Raw genomic sequence first — 20,981 nt, 5'->3', positions numbered from 1 at the left:
AATACCTCATTTTAAATTAGTAAATATAAGTCACATTTTCCACTCTGAAGCTGAGAAGATGGAGCAGTATTCTAATAAAGGTAATAAAGGCTAAATTATTAAATGTAAGATTAGAACATGCATGTTGCTGAAGCCTGAAATATAAAAACTATTAATTTAATTTCTTTTTCCTCTTCCAGCCAGCTCAGTGTTTTTTGCAGCTTATCACATCTGAATGAATATTTTGACTCATGACAAAATACCTTGCAAATAGGAAAATAGCTTTTGGCAACTAGTTGAGTCCCACTAACTCAAAAGACAGGTGGACTTACCATAATGTTTCCAGAAACAGCAAACAAAATCTATACTGATCTTTAAAATGGAACGAATCTTTTGTAACTGCAAAATATTTCAAGCTGGTTGCAAGTGTTTGTGTTTTCAGTATCTATTTCAAAGCATCTCAACATTTTTGGTGTTGATTTGTGCCATTGTTGTCATGATTAAGATTAATCTTCACTATGTGGTGGTGGTGGTGGTGGTGGTGGGGATTCAGGCTGGTATGGGCAGCTATTGTTTCACACCCCCTTAATTAATGCCCCTTTATTTCCCCGAAATCCTGTTATTTTTTTTGTCAGACTCAATCTGCAAACAGGGCTCAAGGCTGGAGATGAAGATGGAGGAGGAGGCCGCTGGCAGTTAGGGCAGGGGCCCCTGAAGGGGCAAAAAACAGTTCCTAAAGAGTGGGAGGCAGGAATTCCACAATCCCAGCCTGCCTAACTGAGGGATCTGCCTGCTAAACATTCAGTTTCTCTGCTGGCCAAGTGCCCTTTGAAATCCAGCTGCAAGTGTGTTGAGAGAAATTTTCAAAAAGAAACAGGAAAACAATTGGTAGAGGAGCAAAGAGAATGCCACAATAATGGAGGATGAAGGCGAAGCGACAGAACAGAAAAAAAGAAGGAGAGAGGTAAAAGGGTGTGCAGTGTCTGGTAGAGAGTGAATGTCTGAATGGGTGTGCCCCACCGGGGCCTCACCCCCCCACTGTAAGGGACCTCCACAGATTATCCTTCATCTGAGCTTGTCCGTCTTGACCTCAACAACCCTGAGGCCCATTCTCTGTTTTCCCCTCTCTTTTTTTCCACACACACACACTCTCTTTTCCTAGTCACTCATGTTTCTCCTCATCCCTTCTCAGCTTCCTTACCCCCCTCCCTGCTTTTCGCTCTTACCTCTCTGTAACATCCAGCAGACCAACGTTGCTGACCCTCCAGCTCCACCCCATTGACACCACCACACACATTCCCCAAATACACACATACACAAACTGGCCTTCATGCCAAAAAAAAAAAAAAAAAAAAAAAGGGGGGGGGGGGCAATAGGAGAAAATCCAGGCTGATGTGCAGGACAAATGGGGAGAGGAAGAAAGAAAAAATCAGGGGGAGAGAAAAGCTTTTCACCACCACTGGTATTAAATGGAGTGAGGGGGGGGCTGAAGGCGGGGGGGGGGGGGGGGGGGGGGGGGGGGGGGGGCGCAAATGCAACACGGTGTATATACAGCTCTGCAGGTGTTTGGCTCAAAAGGCTGAAGGCAGTTGCTGAATTAGGGGAGCACTTAAGGTCCACAAATCTCAGGTTAAAACCGATGTTTGTGTCGGAATTTATTAGCAAAATGTCCATTTTTAAATAAACCTTCTATTTTACATTTCCTCTTTAAAAATCAGTAATAAACCTACATATTTACAAATGCATAGCTTTGATTCTCGTGAAATTTTACACGGTGGTCCTCCTCAGTTAAATTAAGACTTCTCAATGAATCAGTAATTTTCCTCTCACTCAAATCCCAATGCCACAACTGCACTCCATAATGACACACATAAACTTCTTCCACAAACAAAAACATGGGAAAATTCATGCAGAGGACCCCATTATTTGTCCAGGTGGAGGTAAAGATGGAAAAGCAAGTAGCAGGCTGCATAAACTGTGAGTCTGAATATGTTAGTGCGCCTTAGGTTTTATTTGCAGAACTGCAGATGGATGCCAGAGAGACACAACACTGTATTTCTTGGCTCAATGACTGGCTAAACGTTTTGGATATGAGCTGCCAGCTTGTAATTGATGCAAATGCAATAAAAAGATCAGATTCAGTATATTGATTCAAATATTAACAGAATTTTAAAGATGAATAATCTGTGTCTGGGATGATTAGTACACTACAGCAAGACATTATAATTCATATTTTAGGAATTAGTTTTAAAACCCCAAAAATTCCTATTTCATTTAATCTTTAAGTTAAGCTATCTGTGTGCTAATAGGCCTGTGTTTGTCTTGTATCTGGTAAGCCCTAAATATGATCTCATTAGCATGTTGATGAGGTACAATATATATCTGATGTTTATGTCACCTGTGAAAATGTAAGTGCTCTATTGAAACCCCCCCCCTACAAGTAGCTTTTGTTAGTGTGTTCACTCACTTTGTGACTTAAAAAATAAGAAATACGTGGTTTTACTTTTAGGCATTTTAAACTGTTTAATTCAAAACAGAAAAAGCAAATGAGGAGGAAGCAAGAAAAACGGAGAAGGGCAAAGGAAGAAGAGAAAGAAATCGAAGAAAAAATGGGCAAAAAAGACAAAAAAAAAAAAGTCTCATATGTCGTCCAATACACTTACATTACAGAGAAATTGGCCTGGTGAATAATCTGTATTTGTAGACCTTTAAAGTGGAACCAATTAACAAATTTAGCCTATGTTTAACAAAGGTTAGGCTATTACACCAGTCTTGCATTTTACAGCATTACAATTAACAATGATAGCCTATTTGTTTCTCTAGTTACTGGTTGTTGGGCTCTTTTTCTTCTAATTGTGTTTAAATAATAAATTGAGATGGAAAAATAAAGAAATGCAGACTTGGTAACGCATATCATTCATTTTAAAAACTGCTTAAACCGACCAACAGGTGTATTGTTTTAACTCCATCTCGCTAGAGGGCGGTAACTACAATCCAGACACACAACGCGGCTATCTGTTTAATCGAGGAAACTAAAGAGATCACTCCGCTGCTAACTGTAGCTAGCTGGCTAATCTCCTGGACAACGCAGTTGCGGTTATTTTATTGTCCGTTTCAGTATTCGTGTATTTTCTCCCTTTGCAATCCAATGATTTTGTAATCCGTCGTCAGGGACGAGCGCAATGAGGACGCCAACGGTTAGGTTTTAACACGCTAAATGTTTTGCCACTGTTGCTTTCTCCCAGGATGCTAGCATTCAATCAAGTCAGCTAGCTTACCAGTCAGCTAAAGTAGCCAAATAGCAGCGCTGTACGGATGCTTTGAACAGCAAGGCAGCGGATTTTGGTGGCGTTTTTAGTCGGCCTTGCATGATGTCAAACAGCCGACCGCAGCAAAGCGCCGGTGGGGCAAGTTCAGTGCCCAGCACAAGTAGTAGCAGTAGCAGCAGCAGCGCAGGAGGCGGTGGGAGCAACGCCGTTACAAGTAATGGGAACAATTCTGGAAATATTGTGCCCTCCCGGACCCTGGCAACAGCCAACGAGGGAGGCTTGTCGGTGCCAACTTTGGCCACGGTGCCGTCGTCCCGGGGCGGTTTTGCTTCCCTGAGCAGACCCTCTGCGACCTCGGGTAGCAGAAAGAAATCCCTCCATCAAGCACCATTATACAACGGCCTCTTGAATTCATACGAAGATAAAAGCAACGACTTTGTCTGGTAAGAGTTTGTTAGTTACTGAGGGAGAAACACTAATTATACTCACAGGATATTGGATTCAAAGTCTGACAGCTGATTTTTGACAAAAGTTTCTGTCTATTTTTTCCAGTCCCATTTGCTTCGAAATGATAGAGGAGGCACACATGACAAAGTGTGGACACAGTTTTTGGTAAGTGTTTAGTTGTATGGGATTGTGGGAGAGTTGTTGCACATTATTTGGCTTTAGATTTGTTTGGCAACTGTGAGACACCTACCGAGGAATTGCAAACCCTGTTAATATTTATGAAAATTTAGCCAGTAACTTGTTTTGTCCTCAAGAAATGGCATGCATGTTGCTGTCTTGCTTACAGCTAGGGGGTGCTTGGAAATAATAAAACAAACTTGAAATCCAAAATGATCCATATAGTCCAGACTTTTCATAAAGGGGATCTTTGAATTGCTGCCAATCACATGCCAAAGTAATGTAAACAAAGGATGAGCACGTTCCTAATCATACTTTAAGCACAACTGTGGGTTGGCTACGTTTAATTGCTTGCATGTAATTGTACTTTTTGTTACATTTCTTTGTATTTTTTCAATTATTTTCATTCCTTTTCTAAATCTTTTTTTCTCTTTTCATCTTGCAGTTACAAATGTATTCGCCAGAGCTTGGAGGACAGCAATAGATGTCCCAAGTGTAACTATATTGTTGATAATGTGGATCAGCTGTATCCCAATTTTCTTGGTAGGTATTCTGAGCTTGAAGATTGAGTTATTTGCACAGTGCATATTACTATAGTTTGTTCACATTTGAGCAAAAGAAAGCAAGTTTGCAGCAGTTTTCATTAGCAGATATTTGATCAAATTATCATGTTATCCCATATCCAGAGATAAAAATTGTTTTTGAAAATGCATGGTTCCTGTCATGGATGTAATGATATTGTTAAGTCCTCTGATTTATTTTACAATAACAGACTCAGCCTTTGAAGCATTGCTTTACTGTGAAGTAAAACTGCAGCCTTGTTTCTGCTATTTTTACAGTGTGTTCTCTTATTTACTTCTTCCTCATCCAACTCTATCCTCTCACATTGTAGTAAATGAACTGATTCTTAAACACAAACAAAGGTCGGAGGAGAAGAGACTGAAATTAGATCATCCTGTAAGTAACTGCTTTATTTTTCTTTTCCTGTAAATTTGTGAAATTTGCACAATATTTATTTTTCCTTATTCTTACAACATCTGTGTGTCTGATTCCCAGAACGGGTCTCGGTGGCAGGTCTTTCAGGATGTTTTGAGTCCTGATCAGGAGAACTTGGATCTAGCAAATGTCAATCTGATGTTGGAGCTTCTGGTACAGAAGAAGAAGCAGCTGGAGGCGGCAAGTTATTTAATTTTATCTTAAGTGTTTGCATCTTGCATTTCATGCTTATTGCTTCTGGAAGAGATGTCTGTATTCCACAGTAGTGGGTGTTACTGTGATAACTTGAGTCATCTGAATGTTAAGAGGAAGGTCAAAGAAGAAGCACCAAGACCATGTGTTGATGGGGTTAGTTTACATGAGAGCTTGGTAAAAGAATGGTATGAGATGACCATGTAATCCTGGCACATTAATATTAGCAGGTTATATTTGAAAGTTGGGCATTACAATTAATCCTGCCTGTTTGTCGGTATTCGTGGTTTCGATGTGCCAAAGTCTTGAATATTTCTCTTATATGGTGCGGACATTTGTACTGCTTATATGAATGCTGAAATGCCTGTAAGCAGCTACTAAACAGCTCAAAATACTTTTATTTTTCTCTATCTCATATGTACTTAATAAAAACTGAGACTTCATTGTCAGTTAAATTATCTTTGTTAAATGTATTTTTTAAGGCTAACAATGAAAGCTGTTTACATAGCATCATAACAGAGTTTACACTTGGGTTTTGTAACGGCGATGGCTTGAGCTGCAGTTATGTGGTCAACCACTGAACTCATGTCTTCTGGAATCATAGCCATTTGGTTAATAAGGGTTGGTCCTGCGTTAAAACCCTATCAATCCACACAGAACAGCCTCACCACCTCCTTACATGTGTTTCATGTTGAAGAGCTTTCCACAACATTCCTGTTGGATAAAGGTCACAAATGGTTGGAAGTTCATATGCAAGAAAGTGTAGATGGGCAACAATCTTTTTAGTAGGGAGCAGTGACTTACTCATTGCAGCTCTGTCACACCACTGTTCCTTTGTGACCCCTTGGACAACAGCATTCTTTACTCTTAGTGTGGTCTTTGGTGGACAGCAACACTTTGGAAAGCTAACAGTGGTGTTAAATCTCCTCTGTGTTCGTATAATCATGATGACTTCAGTGGAGTCAGATTATTTAAAAGAGGTTTTGTAACTTTTTCCAACATCACCTTTTATCTCAGGTCCTTAGAAATCCCCTTTTTTTATACTGTTGTGGACTTTTTTTCTCCTTACCAATGTCCAGTGAGAAATTGGTAAACCAAGTCAGTGTTTTAATCTTGCAAGAGAAGAAGGTCTCACACCAGAGATCAGAGGCAGAGGGCCAGCGATAAACACTTGTGCACCCAGACAGCTGTTTTTAGGGTCTGAGTGAAGACATCTGAAAGCAGAGATGTGTTTACAATCTGTTAAAATATCTGAAGCCATGCATTCTGAAACATTCTTGAAAAATCCTGTTGGCAGGGTGTCAAGGTGACACATCCAGGTTTTTTGGACGGATTTGGAAAAAATGCCATGTCTCCCCTGAGTGGACATAGTTATGACATATATCCTTTCTTTACTTTTTAAGTAAAGAAAGAGGGAAAACTCATTCCAGACCTGGATATATAGAAGTTCTGGGGTTACTGAGGACAGGAGGATTAGTTAGCCTGTCAACAGTAGTGAACAAGGCACGAGCGTTATTGCTGTTTTTAACAATGATGTCTAAAGAATGAATGTCCCTGCTGACTCTTTGCTTCTCTGCATTCCCCTCTGCTTGCATTTTTCTGCCAATATTCTTATTTTTCTCCTGAAGACATTTATGGGCAGCGGCTCCTGGATACTCATTAATCACTAGGACTGTATTTTGTGGTAGATTTGGTTGGCTACTACTTTATTTCAATCCTCGCTTTCAGTACCTCTGCAGTTCAACATCTAAACGCTCCCCAGGACATAGCTGCACTAAACTACACTATTGCGATTTACTTTTAATGCTTTACCCTTTGTTATGATGCGTATGAGCAGAATTACAAACATCTTAAATTAAAATGCATTCTAGTACAAACTTATTACTATATAGGACATAAGTGACAAAATGCAAAATGAATGCCTGTTAGTGAACTTTTTATGCCTCATAATAGTTGGATCTTATTGTAGTTGTCTTATTTTTGTGTTAGAGTGTACTACTCTACCTAATAAAGTGGCCACATTCATTACCTTCAGGATGTGTTGACAACAGTCAAGAGTTATTGAGTCATATAAACGGTACTGTTGAGTAATGTTCAACATGCTGTTTTTATCAGAAGGTCAGAGGTTGAAACACTCAACAGTCCCTTTTTTTTCTTGTTTTCCTCATTTGTTTACACATGAAAAGAGAAGTAAGAACCACAACCTGTCCTGTTGACTTGTGTTCTGTCATATTTGTTTGGTCTTTAAGTTTCAGAGGCCGAAAAGTCCTTTACCAAGTTTTGAATCGAGTTGTTATACACTCATGTAATACACCATAAAGGCTCACAAATTTATTTGTTCTTTAGCTTTTTGTCTGTCAAGCACCATGTGCTGACTTTTTGTCTTGCTCTTCTTTATACAAATTGACACGAGCAAAACCAATACCTTAGATGAAATGAGACTACTGGGCATTAATCAGTATCTGCAAATATGTTAAGTAACTTAAAAACAGAGATGTCAGATATCATTTGGAACTGCTGCCAGTGTTGTGTTTTCCCACAAGAGAGCACTGTAAACTTTGTTTCACCTGTAAAATGTCTTGTTATTTTTGTTTTTTTTACAGCTCTATAAAAGAATCTATTGGGTATGTTGTAGTCATCAAAATGGCTGTGTTGCAGTGATGCAGAGTTAGCACCAGTTAATGTTCTGTAGGCCATGTGACGTCCTCCACATGTGCACGGTGTTACTGTAAGCTCTTGCAACATGCAAAGTTGCTGCAACGATCATTTTGGTGTCACTGTTGTTAATTAGTCAGCAGGTTTTGTTCTGATCTGACGTTACACATGTGAGGATAATAATATTGGACACACTTATGGACAACAAACAATCTTACATATTAGCATTTGCTGTATGATTTTTCAGGCACATTCCTCAGGAGCAACTGTGTGCAGCATGCACTTCTGACTTCTTTTTTTTAGCTTCCAGTAAAATGTCTGGAAAAGTTGCAAGTGAGTAAAAGCAGCAGCAAATACTCCAGAGCATTTACAGCCAGCATGTGTCCATATAGAAGATGCTTCTTTGCTTTCTTTTCTAGGCAGATAAGCATCCATACTATCATGTGTGATAGTCTATACGCTAGTGGGTGTTTTTATCTCTGTTGCAGTTCTGTATTTGACCCCTGTGAAGTGAGGAACTTGAGAGAGCATTCTGATCAGATATAAGCTTCTTTTTCCGCTAGTGCTTGAAATGGGCTGCCAGCAGTCTGATTTCTTTTAACTGTGTAAAATCTAAAAATCCAAACTTTTTGACCTACCAAGAAATCCTATTATCTCCCTCCAACAGGAGCCTCACAGATTTTAATTTTAAGTTTAAATGCACTCTAATGCACCATAGATTTTCTCTAATCTGTTATCATTGTTTTCTTTTATCTGGTTAATTTTAAGTAATTCTTAAATGTTAGTGTGTGTGATTTAAGTCGTATTACAAATAAAGGGGATAAAACTTGCCTTTTATTTACATCACAGATTCTTTGTATTAATTTATCCATTTGGACTTTCAAAATCCTGTAAGATTATTTAATTCGATCTCTTAATGAAGGGGAGAGAATATTTTTCAAACTTAAAAGCCTGCGATGCATTTTTATCTATTTCAGTTGCAGATGTAGTTAGTGTGCTTTCTCAGCTTTTTGAAGTTGAATATTGACCAAATAGGTCATTAAAATGAGCAACTTTGGTCTTTAGAATTACTGAATGAATGAATGAATTTATCATGTACTTGAACAAATGAGTCATGTTTGTGTTTTAACTTGCTTTCAGCTGAGGATTCTTAATGTCTCTGAAGATGATCAGTAAAGATATTCTCAGGCTGCAGTACTCATATTTGATGATGTCCAATGTCTTTATCTGCATTAGGAATCCCAAGCAGCTCAGAGACAGATCCTCATGGAGTTCCTTAAAGACGCCAGGAGAAACAAGAGAGAGGTACTGCTGTTTTCAGATACAATTTAAATATTTACATACAGAAAGAAACCAAAAAAATGTTTATATATATATATATATATATATATATAAAATTTGCATATTTATTTGTGTTTTTGGATTTGTCAACAGCAACTAGACCAACTACAGAAAGAGCTTAATTTCCTTGAAGAAGACATTAAGCGTGTTGAGGTTAGTAAATAGAACCTTTACAACTTGCTCTATTCTAAATATGCTTTTTTAATACCCTAATTTTTGTTGTTTACGACAAAAACATAGAGAAATTACTCATCATTACATCTTGATATAAACAGATTAGTTGTCTTTTCAGGAAATGAGTGGGCTTTACTCACCTATGATGGAAGCAGAGTGTACGGTGCCCAACGTTGAGGCTCCCTCTCCAGGACCCAGGTACAGCAGACATCTGGATTCAAATCAATAGTATCTGTACAGGAAATGGGAGCCATCAAATTCAGAATTACCATCACTGTTAAAAATGTCTTCCATTTGGCTCTACAATAGAATTTGCACGACATTGTCTAGTTCATATTGGATCCCATATTAATGTGTTTTGTGTGATTTGTTTCTTTGTTGTACAGCTGTGGTATGATCATTGAGCCTCCAGATTACAGCCAACCTCCAGGATTTGGTGGGGCAACCCAGGTAAGTCACAAGCTACGCTTGTATTCAGATTGACTGAAAAACTGAGTTCTCGCTCGACTTTATTCCTGATGTTAGAACTCATCGGTGTGCTTCTGCTTGTAAATAAGTGATGACTGAAAGTAGACCTTTATAGTTCAGTACATCCTGTTATTTCCAGAAATAGACTACAAGGCTGTAGATAAAACATACTAAGAGGGAGCTCTTCTAAGTTTACTGTTCAAGAATGAAGCACATTCAAAAGTCTCATTGCATCACCTTACCCCCCCCCCACATGATTTAAGCGTGCAGAAAGATAGATTTATTTTAATCAGAAACTGTTAGATTAATTGTATAAATGCTAACATTTTCCGTTTAAGCTATAAAAATGTTTAAACCACCACTCTCAATCTAATTGATTCGCTCTGACCGAGCCAGTCATATGAGTCTGAGGTTTTCAAAAGAGCCATTTTTATTCAGATTGGACTGTTTTTATGATTTAAAAGGGGTCCATGTAAACATCGCTACAGATACACATACTCTGAAGGAGATTAAACTCTGTCAAAGTAATAGCTGTCATTTTTTGTGGTCTTGCTAATCTGTTCATTGTTTTTTGTGTTTTTTGTTTTGTCTTGTTTTTTGGGTGTTGTTTGTATAGGGAAAACGGCAGACCTGGTACAACAGCACTCTGGCCTCAAGAAGAAAGAGGCTTACCGCTCATTTTGAAGATCTGGAGCACTGCTACTTCTCCAACAAAATGTCACGTATCACAGGTACTTGGCCAAGGTTGTAGCTGTTGACAGTTTATATATCTGTAACTAGATATATATCATGCTGTTTTAATGTGGTACATCATTGGAGAAAATAGAATACACCTGCATGAAGGAGGGAATGTAAGACCTTTTCTTCTTCCTCTGAACAGTAGGGCTGCACGGTGGTGTGGTGCTTAGCACCGCAGTCTTACAGCAAAAAGGTCGCTGGTGCAGACAGTGGCCTTTCTGTGTAGATTGCATAATCTCCCTGTGCATATGTAGGTTCTCTCTGGTTACTCCGGTTCCTCCCATTGTCCAAAGACATGCATGTTAGTCACTCTAAATTCTCCCTAGGAGTGTGAATGGTTGTTTGTCTCTCTGTGTTGACCCTGTGATGGACTGGAAACCTGTCCAGGGTGTACCCTGCCTATTGCCTGCTAATTGTTGGAATAGGCTCCAGCTTTCCTGCAACCCTGAATTGGAATAAGCTGTAAAGAAAATGAAGGAATCAGTGGTCAGCAACTGGCGACCCACGGACCAAAACTGGCCTGTCGCCAATAATATCTGGCCTGCCAGATTACATTAATTAAAAAATAAATAAATAAAATTAAAAATTTACCCTGCTGCTGCTTCACCCAGGTGTAATCATTTTGCCTCCGCCTCCCAAGCTCAGTTTGGAGGTGGATGCAGAGAAGTATAGCAGCTGTTTTTGGTGGGAATTTTTGGAGTTTTCCTCAACGGTGAAGGCAACAGACCAGGGGCCTCATTTATAAAACTGTGCGTAGCAAAGCAGGCTACAGGTGGCGTGCGTATGGAAAAAGGGAAATGCGGCAGACAAAAACTTTCGGATTTATAAAAGCGTGCGCACTCACATCCCATGCCGGTTTATAAATCAGAATCAACTCTAAAGTGGGTGCATGTGAGGAAACGCCTTTCCACACCCTTGTGGTGCCCATAAAAGGTCTAAGGTAACAGCCTATAATAGAACCGGCTTTCTGTGGAATGTGAGACTGAGATCCTGATGGACCATGTTTAAAAAACGTAAAAAGGTTTAATTGTTGGGCACGGCATGGGCATTACCAGTGTCAGAGGACGGCAGCAGGCGGCAGATGTTGTCAATGCTGTGTCAGAAGGGAAGACACACCAGAGGCATCGGATGATGAGGCTGGATGTCTCAGTTGGCAGGGCATCCGTCTCCCATGCAGAAGGATTTTAGTAATTTGCTTTAAATTATAAAATAAATATGTACAGATACATCTGAGATTGGTACCAGTTTATTTAGTGTTAAATAGTATTTACACTCAGAAAGAAGGCCTGCAGGTGTAGAGGGACACAATCACCGCTATTAACAAGGTGGCCAAGAAGTTGCAGGAAATGAAGACCATGTGGACAGAATTTGGGACAATAGTAAAAAGGAATAGTGTAAAAATAAACGAAAGGAAATCCACTTCTTGTCTCCTTCACAAGTGTTGCATCACCTCCAGACTCCAGTCTGCATCCCACTCTGCTGGGTCTTAGAATGAATGACCAAAGCTTACTTTTCACACTGACTGCTACGTGTTGGCAGCAGACTGTCCACCTTATTTAGCTGGATGTATTTTATAACATGTATGTTTTGTTTCACAGTGATAGAACATATTTTATTGGATGAGGTTTATATTAATATCATCTCCCTTTTTCTTGAAAATCCTGTTTTATTTATTTATTTATGTATTTTCTCCCCAAGCGTGCACTCTTAGGAGTATTAATATTAAATGGGCCTCTTTTTTCATTTCTGCAAATTGCTTTAATATATAACATGTGGTGTGAAAGGTAAAAGTGGATTGTGCACAAATGACTCATATTTCACATCATTTCCTTGATTTCATTCCATACCATTGGTGTCGCCGTTTCCCGTTTTTCTAGATTATGGTCATACAGGAGGTTCAGGGTTGCCGTGGAGGTAGGGACATTTTTCCACCAAGTTTGTTTTTTAGAAATCCCAAAAGTTGACTATAATTGGTGTACGCCGGGTTTTGTTCCTACACCAGCTCGATAAATGAGGCCCCAGAACAGCACAGTTACTAAATCCTCAAAGAAATGTTGCTTCAGGAGCAATAAAACACAAGGCCACTTTTCTGTTTGAGGCTTTAATAATTTTAAATGAAACCAAGTATCTACAATATTTAGTATTGACATATTTATTCACTCTTACCACATTTTCTTTGCAAATTTGTGTATCATTTTCAGATGAAGGCCGTAACTTGAATCAGCTGGACGATTTTATGGAGTGTTTGTCTAAGTTCACACGCTACAACACTGTGCGGCCGCTGGCCACCCTCTCCTACGCCAGTGACCTCTATAATGGCTCAAGTATTGTCTCCAGGTTAGAAAAAAAAAGCTTGATTTTGCATATTGCTTTTGCACTCAATGAAGCAAAGGTCTCTGACTGATAGTGCTTCATTAACTTGTTTTAGAGCAGTGACTGATTCCCTGAGGGAGGTCAGGTAATGCTAGTCCTGAGTTTGATCTTATTGTCATCACTGACCGCATCCTCATCTTTGTTTCAGTATTGAATTTGACCGCGACTGTGATTATTTTGCCATTGCTGGTGTGACCAAAAAGATCAAAGTGTTTGAATACGGCACAGTGATCCAGGATGCAGTGGACATCCACTATCCTGTCAACGAAATGACCTGTAATTCCAAAATCAGGTAAGGGAAAAATGTTCCACTCAAAGAAGTATGACGTGAATACATGTTTTAGCTCCTTAAAATTTCACCAACAAACCCTTTAAATGCCACTCCAATCTAAGTGTAAAATTGAAAAAAAATGACCAGATATCACATCATTTCCTTTACTTTTACAGACCCACCAAAAAAAAAAAAAAGCCACAAAAACCTAGTACTGTAGGTTATTATAATTATAATTGGAGATGAGTTTGAGCTGTCAAACAGATCAGTAGCAGGCAAACTTTCTGTGGAATCGTTTTATAATAAATTAATTTAACACAAAGGCCAAAAATTGAATACAAATAGATAAAGCTGCTTGTAAAAATAACGTTTTTTGTTATAGCTGTATCAGCTGGAGCAGTTATCACAAGAACCTTCTGGCCAGCAGCGATTATGAGGGTACTGTCATTTTGTGGGATGGATTCACTGGCCAGCGTTCCAAAGTCTACCAGGTAGGTTACCTAGAGCTGCGATTTCAGGCTCATGATTAAAATTGCAGATATTTTGTCACAACATCTTGACAAGACATCCATTCGTCTTTTCAGGAACATGAAAAAAGATGTTGGAGTGTCGACTTCAACCTGATGGACCCCAAGCTCTTAGCTTCTGGTTCAGATGATGCTAAAGGTAATAGAGGAGCACACTGTTTGAAAACTCACATCAATCCTCTTCCAGCTTTTCAGCCTCCATTGTACTTTAATTTTACTCAAGGCTTACTGTTATTTTGTCGTTTCCTCTTCAGTGAAGTTGTGGTCAACCAATCTGGACAACTCAGTGGCTAGCATCGAAGCTAAAGCTAATGTCTGCTGTGTTAAATTCAGCCCAACCTCCAGGTATCATCTGGCCTTTGGCTGTGCAGGTAAGGTCTGGATTGGTTTTGTGAATTGAATTAACATATATGCAAACATTAGTAATTCTAGTAGAGGGATTATGCGTCTGTTCCTTCCTGCTTCTTTTAGTTACTTTCAGATATTCAGAAAAAGAAAAGAAACTTTGCATTGCACCCAGTTGTTTCCTTTTAGAATTATGTTTTTTCTCTGATTTTGATGTATTATTGTTGTCCTCACTTCACATCACTGCTTGAGACTACTAAATTTCTTCTGCGGCCACACAGACTCTGGTGGTCCAGACAAATAGTTGAAAACTGCATTTATTACTCCCCCAAAGGACAGAAAGATATGTAATAAATATTCAGTTATACATTGGAAAATCCATGATGTATCTAACATTGGATAACACAGCTTAAGGCTAGCAGAGCAAAAGAAAAAAAACTGTGGTATCCAAAGATAAATTGCCCCCAGCATTTTTACCCTGCGGCTTCTGTCCCTGAGGTCCACTAAGCTTCCACAAGGAAGCTCGTTCTTGACCTTGGGTTTGTTGGCTTACTCCTGGAACAAAATCTAGGACCCTGAAGCAAAAGCAAGCTGACAAAGGGATCCGTTAATTGAAAAACAACTTTGATGGAAAAAAAGTACTTGTTAGAAACATCCATTTCAGCATGTTAATAAGGACATTCCACCATCTTTCTATCCAGGCAACATGCCGACAGTAAGTTGTTTTCAGCAATAAAAGATCCACAACAGCCCCATCAGCAACAGCGTTCTCTCCTTCCTCCCGAATCCTCACTGGGTTTCTTTCCATTCATTTATTTTTCGTCTCACTCTTTCTTTTGCAAACAGACCACTGTGTCCACTACTATGATCTGCGCAACACTAAGCAGCCAATCATGGTGTTCAAAGGCCACAGGAAAGCCGTGTCCTATGCCAAGTTTGTAAACGGAGAGGAAATTGTTTCTGCGTAAGTCGTTTTGATTTAGTTTAAACACTGGAGTTTAGAAATGTTGCTTTTCTTTTCTTTAGCAATACTTTTGTAATACCAGACATGTTTAACTTTTTATTTTCATCTTAGATTCCTGAGAAATTCTCTTAATATTTATAATGTCAATCAGTATTTATAATGTTCCTAAGTGACACTGAGATGCTTTTTTTTCTGGCTTTCTATTTTTTTTTTTTTACTAATGTTTAATTAAAAATTAGGGCTGGGCGATATGTCAAGTATACTGCATTTATCCTGAGACGTTTTACATAGGATCTCGAACATCGAGAATAAACTGTCAAAGCAGCGTTTTAAGTGTCTATATGAGTTTTTCTTCATAGCGCTCTGTTCGCTGGTCGGAGTAAAGCTCACCGCACACAGCATGGCTACTCTCTCTCACAGCAGACAGACAGCTCACGCCCCCGCCCATCCAGGAAACTCTCCTGCATACATGTTGTTTCAGGGGAGACAGGAAAAAGCATGGAGACAAGGAGTGTGCAGCTAGCTATCTACCTAGTTTACGAGCGTTAAGAGATGGAAGTAAATGCGAGACGTCCATTTTAAGCAGTGATCTGCCACTGCAATGACGACAATGAGGAGACTTATTGTTCAGCTGCTTTTCCGGGTGAACATGAAGTTCATATGTCCATCGGACAAACCTGTTCTAGAGAAAAAGGAATCCTAGATTACTTCTGTTGTGATCTGGTGCAAAATAGAAAAAAGTTCAATAATAACATGATATTTTAATGTATAATAATTGAATGAAAAAATATATATTAATGGAGTAATTATAGAAATAAAATAAACCTAATCTTCTAGGGTGGTGGGGGTTGATGTTAGGGGGTTGGGTGCCCCCTTAATATAATGGTTTGAGAAACACTGGGTTTTATTAAGTTTATGAGTGCAGGTCCCTGGTTCAGAATAAAGTTTGTTGAAAGTGAATAATCACAAAGTTAAATTTTGCAGAGTTAACTTAAATCCAATTGGTGTGTTTTTATGCTTGATAACGTTGAATTCGTCATTTACACTGTTTTAGAAGAGATTTCAAAAAATCGAGATATATATCGCGTATTGGGATAAAACAAAAAATATTGGGATATCAGTTATAGATCATATCGCCTAGTCCTAATTGAAATAAAGCACATTAAATATGATATGCAGTAGGTTAACAATTAGCGACTTCAATTTTTTTCCTTTTATTCAAACACTTGGAATTGCAAGTTTAAACAAACCAAACTGACCTTATACGTCTTTCATTAGAAAAAGAGGGTTGACACGTTAGTCTGTCAAACACTGCTGTGAAATGTTCACACGCTGTATTATGATCTGTAGATCTACCGACAGTCAGCTGAAGTTGTGGAACGTCAACAAACCTCACTGCTTGAGATCCTTCAAGGGTCACATTAATGAGAAGAACTTTGTTGGGCTGGCATCTAACGGAGACTATGTCGCCTGTGGTAAGAACTCACTTTAAAGAGCAGCAGTTGTATTTTTTTTTTTTAATGTGTATAGCAGAAATTAAACAGAAATCCTTAAAATTTTCAATATTTATCTAAAAATCCAAATGAAATATAACATTATGTTTATGTGTGTATTTTGTGTGTGTGTGTGTGTGTGTGTGTGTGTGTGTGTGTGTGTGTGTGTGTGTGTGTGTGTGTGTGTGTGTGTGTGTGTGTGTGTAATTAGGCAGTGAGAACAATTCGCTGTATCTGTACTATAAAGGACTTTCCAAGACACTGTTAACATTCAAGTTTGACACAGTGAAGAGTGTCCTGGATAAGGACAAGAAGGAAGATGACACCAATGAGTTTGTCAGTGCTGTCTGCTGGAGGGCCCTGCCTGATGGAGTGAGTTCACCTATATTAAACAAAAATTACATGGTTTTTATTTTCTTGAGAACACAAACTAGATGTTTGTTTTCACATACTGTATCTGTTGGCCCTCATCAGTATTAAAAGAAAAAAAGACCTTTGTAACCTGCCAGTGTTTGTTTTTGGTAATTCAAATGTGCAAATCAGCCCTGTCCCGCATTCATGTGTGATCATACACAACAACCTGGCACTGGAATCAGGTGAAGGATTACAGCATTGTTTATTTAGAGTGGTGCATTCTGCAATACCAGCTTTACACAGACCATTTCACCTCTGTTGTTACCTGCCTGGCTGGCTCAGAGGTGTATTAGCCCCTACTTTTATGCAAGACACAGATTCAGAACAAAGAAGTTTCAGTCCCAGCTTGAAAGTCTTACCCGAATCAGCCTTTTGTAACCAGACAGTAGGTGGATTTTCATTCACCACCAGCTCAGTCTTTTGAAAAACAAAGTGAATCAGACATGTTTTCATTGACTGGTTTAAAGCAAAACTAGGCGGTGTAGTGTCAGAATATGAGGGTAGATAGTATGTTGCCTACTATAGCCCAACCGATATGGATTTTTTTTTAGGCCCATTTGATATTTGACAAAAGAAATTCTGATAGCCAGTTAATTAAAAAATATGGAGGAATAAACTAAGTTCTGTTTTATTTATTTTAATTGTATTTTTCTTTCTATGGGGCATACATTAATACTGCTACCAGTTGTACTAATGGATTTATCTTTAGATTTAGACCATTCTTTATATAAGCAATATAACGAGTGAGGTTAATGCCAAAACATTTATGCAGCCCTCTGATGCCCTTAACGGTAAATCACATTTTCTCTACTCCATTATTTTCTTTGCCATAAAGTCATGATTCATATGACCCAAAATATAAACCAGAGACGCCTTAAACAGATGTCAAAACATGTCATCTTTGACAGAGCTGCATTTTAAACATATAATGGTCAGAAAATAGTCATGGACTTATGTTCCTCCACAACAACACACACAGTGAGCTGATGTTACAGCCTGAGTCACATTATATTGTCTTTTGACAAAGTAAAACTTAAGTTATATGACATCATGACTGTTGCTGAAGACAGAGAGTAATGTCCATAACGTTAACTTTTCCCTTCCCCTCTGCATTCACATCGCTCCTTCTTAAATGTTTCTCAGTATGCAGCTGATGGAGGGATGAACACTCGTTCTGTACTCTCAAATATTTTGTACATTTACGTTATTTCTGCTGGTTCTTACTGGCTTTTAAGCTGTCAGCTAACACTATGCTAGGTTGGCATAACCACTGCAATGTTATTGCTAACATAAATGGACAGGGTGTAACTTAAGCTAGGTTAGCACAACTTTAGCAATGCAACGTAAATGAAAAGCACGACATCAACAAAGCACGGGTAACTATCATGGCACATGGCAAGTCATGATAGAGATAGAATACCATCTATTGTACAAATGGCGCAATGAGAGCATTCTGCACCACTCCGACACTTGACAACATTTACTTTTTTATGAGAAATTGAGAATATATCTGTGTTTAATCAGCAAAATTCCGAGCGATTTTGATTGTTTTGAAAGGGCTATAATCAGCTTGTTTAACTGGCCTCTACTAGTTGTAGTTTAGTAGAAGTAGTTGGACTTTGCCAGAAATGTCCCTTGAGGAGGAGAACACAACTGCTGTGGTGGACATCCACAAGAGGAAAATGGAGAAGTTTTACTTTCATTTGAGGATATATGGAATTTTGTATCGTATCTGGGAAGACGCATGTTAATCACGAGTATGTCTGTTGGCTGAGTCCAAAAACGGCGAGTTAGTCATGTCATTTTTATCTTTGCCAGGTCAGATACAAACCCCAAAATTTACTCTCTCCCTAGCTCATTTAAAATGTTCTGGCAAATGTAAAACTGAAAGCTAAAAGCGTGTCATTAGTGAATGGTTTCTGAATAGTTCCTGTTTTAGTTCACCTTTTTTTACATGTTTCAAGTGCACATTAAAACCAGGATTTGTATGTCAGAAAACCTTCAGTTTCAATGCTTTTGGAAACTTCATTATGTTGTGTTTTTTTTTTCTTTCAGGAGTCAAATGTTCTCATTGCTGCAAACAGTCAAGGAACAATCAAGGTTTGTGTTTTAAAACTTGTAGAATTTAAATATTGCATTTTGAACAGGAAGTTAAGTTTTCTACAATATTTCATATACTTTGTGATGACAGAGAGCCTTAAGTACTGCTTCAGTCCACAAATCAGGTCAGACAAAGCCATTCCTAAAAAAACACAGCTGGAAGTTTCACTTGGAAAGTCAGCTCAGTCACACTCAGATCATGAGATACACAAAGTCCTGTGGTTTGATTGGGTTGAGGGAGCTATTTACCACAAATCCCAGCTGAATGTATGAAGGAAACCAGATACATAGCAGCACTTTTTTTTACTACCACTTATACAGTCAAACATGGGGATAGCAGCTTCATTTTGTGTAGTTATTTTGCTGTGCAAAGGTCCAGGAGGCAGGAATTAGACAAACATGAATACAGAAATATATAAACTCCCTGTATCTCTACATCAAGTCAAAAAGATCTGCATCATATGAGAGAATATATTTTTGTGATCTGAATAAAAACATGCCTTTAAATCTTTTAAAATATTACCTAAAAGAGCAATAATGCTACACAAGTTATTTTTCCTGCCGTCTCTTAATCCATGCTGTTAATTTACAATAACGTAATAAAATCAAGCTATTATTGTTACAATATGGCCTAATTTTATTTTTTTCTTACCACTATCATGCCAGAGATGACAACATAGGTTTACTTTTTCCTTCTCGTAGGTACTTGAGCTTGTCTGAAGACCTGCCTGTCTTGAGCGGGTGTTTGAACCCCCGTCAGCCTCCCTGTGGTGGAACATTCAGTCAGATGCAGGGAGTTCCCAGGATGCCTGCTGAGCACCAGGACAGCTGAAATAAACTGAACCTGTCTTCATTTTATCGAGCTACATGTTTTTGGTCAGCAGGACCGACTTTGGATCAGTGCATCGAGCGTTGCAGATGTTCTGCTATTTTAGTGCATTGAGCTTGGGCACAAAAAGGAACAAGAGACCTTGGATAAAGCAATTGTGTTTCTTTTCAGTCGTATTATATTGGCTACAATAGAACACCTCTTTCTGGTTTTAGGTAAAATCAATGCTTATACTTTTTTTTTAAGCTGTTTGTCTCAATGGTACATCCAGCCAAATGCTACCTGTATGATGCATTTTCTCTTTTAAAGGCCAAAGCACAAGACAAAATCACATGCAAACGTGATGTCTTCACACAAAGCTTTTAATACCCCCTTGTTTTTGTCAGCCTTCTGTTTTGTTTTGTCCCCCCTTCCCTTTATGTGTAGTTTTTGTGTTTTTCAGATTGGGAGAAAGCAGTTTTAATAAATATGACTTGAATTTCATTCTGTCAAGCATAAGTGAGTTTCTTTTCTGGCTTAAGACAGAATGTGAAATAGTGTCTTCTTATGTTTCTGTTAATCAGAACAAAATGAGTCTATGTTTGTAATCACAGCAATTATTGTCTAACTCAAGGCCAGAGTGCCACGCAGAACTGGACTTTTTGTCATTCTTGGGATGTTTGTTGCATTTTGCAAAATGACAACCTCACAAAATCGGTTTTAGTTCTTTTAAAGTAGCAACAGAATTGCTCTACACATACTGTAGGATTAAACGTATCATCTGAACTGAGCGGCGTTGTACATTGGGAAAAACTGCTGTCAGTTTGTTGGAGTGATGCTCTGTACCGACACATGGAGAGGATTAAAGAGACTCCACCAAGACCTGCCTATTTTATGATAACTGATTGAGAGAGGTGTTTTGTATTTGTATAACTGAATAAATTATTTCCAAACATTTTTGTCCTTTTTTTTTTTTATTCAGTTCTATATATGTTCTAATGTCATGATACATTAGTTGATGATGGAAAGTTGATGATGCATTTTCTTATAAGAAGCTTTTCCAAATATAAATTTTAGGTATTTACATTGGATTGTAATATTTCTTCTTATTCAACAAAACTTATTAAACAGAAAACACTTATTTATGAATTGTAAAAAAAAAAAAAAGCATTCTATTTATTTATTTAAGGGTTGTTTTTAAATAATTTTTTGACTTCTGATGGGAACGGTCTACCACAGAGGCCAATGAA

At 38.4% G+C, this 20,981-nt stretch overlaps 1 protein-coding gene across 1 annotated transcript; it reads left to right on the top strand.

The window, feature by feature from the left end:
- Positions 1 to 2,991: 2,991 nt before the first annotated feature.
- cop1 (COP1 E3 ubiquitin ligase) lies at positions 2,992 to 20,686 on the top strand. The gene is made up of 20 exons (XM_041991775.1): positions 2,992 to 3,691; positions 3,801 to 3,860; positions 4,318 to 4,415; positions 4,765 to 4,829; positions 4,929 to 5,048; positions 8,952 to 9,020; positions 9,150 to 9,209; positions 9,349 to 9,428; positions 9,617 to 9,680; positions 10,315 to 10,429; positions 12,638 to 12,773; positions 12,958 to 13,101; positions 13,463 to 13,571; positions 13,665 to 13,746; positions 13,862 to 13,978; positions 14,799 to 14,916; positions 16,267 to 16,391; positions 16,621 to 16,781; positions 18,879 to 18,923; positions 19,626 to 20,686. Exons 1-20 carry the CDS (start codon positions 3,348 to 3,350, stop codon positions 19,641 to 19,643), a joined length of 2,130 nt encoding a protein of 709 aa, XP_041847709.1. The 5' UTR covers positions 2,992 to 3,347; the 3' UTR covers positions 19,644 to 20,686.
- Positions 20,687 to 20,981: the final 295 nt, after the last annotated feature.

The sequence above is a fragment of the Melanotaenia boesemani genome, chromosome 8, assembly GCF_017639745.1.
Source record: "Melanotaenia boesemani isolate fMelBoe1 chromosome 8, fMelBoe1.pri, whole genome shotgun sequence".
In the NCBI taxonomy this organism is placed as follows: domain Eukaryota; kingdom Metazoa; phylum Chordata; class Actinopteri; order Atheriniformes; family Melanotaeniidae; genus Melanotaenia; species Melanotaenia boesemani.
This window is presented reverse-complemented; position numbering and strand designations above follow the sequence as displayed.

Coding starts and splice junctions, on each gene's coding strand:
- cop1 (XM_041991775.1), top strand. CDS start 3,348: ATGATGTCAAACAGCCGACCGCAGCAAAGCGCCGGTGGGGCAAGTTCA. Junction 3,861..4,317: donor AAGTGTGGACACAGTTTTTG/GTAAGTGTTTAG, acceptor TTCATCTTGCAG/TTACAAATGTATTCGCCAGA. Junction 16,782..18,878: donor GGAGGGCCCTGCCTGATGGA/GTGAGTTCACCT, acceptor TTTTTCTTTCAG/GAGTCAAATGTTCTCATTGC.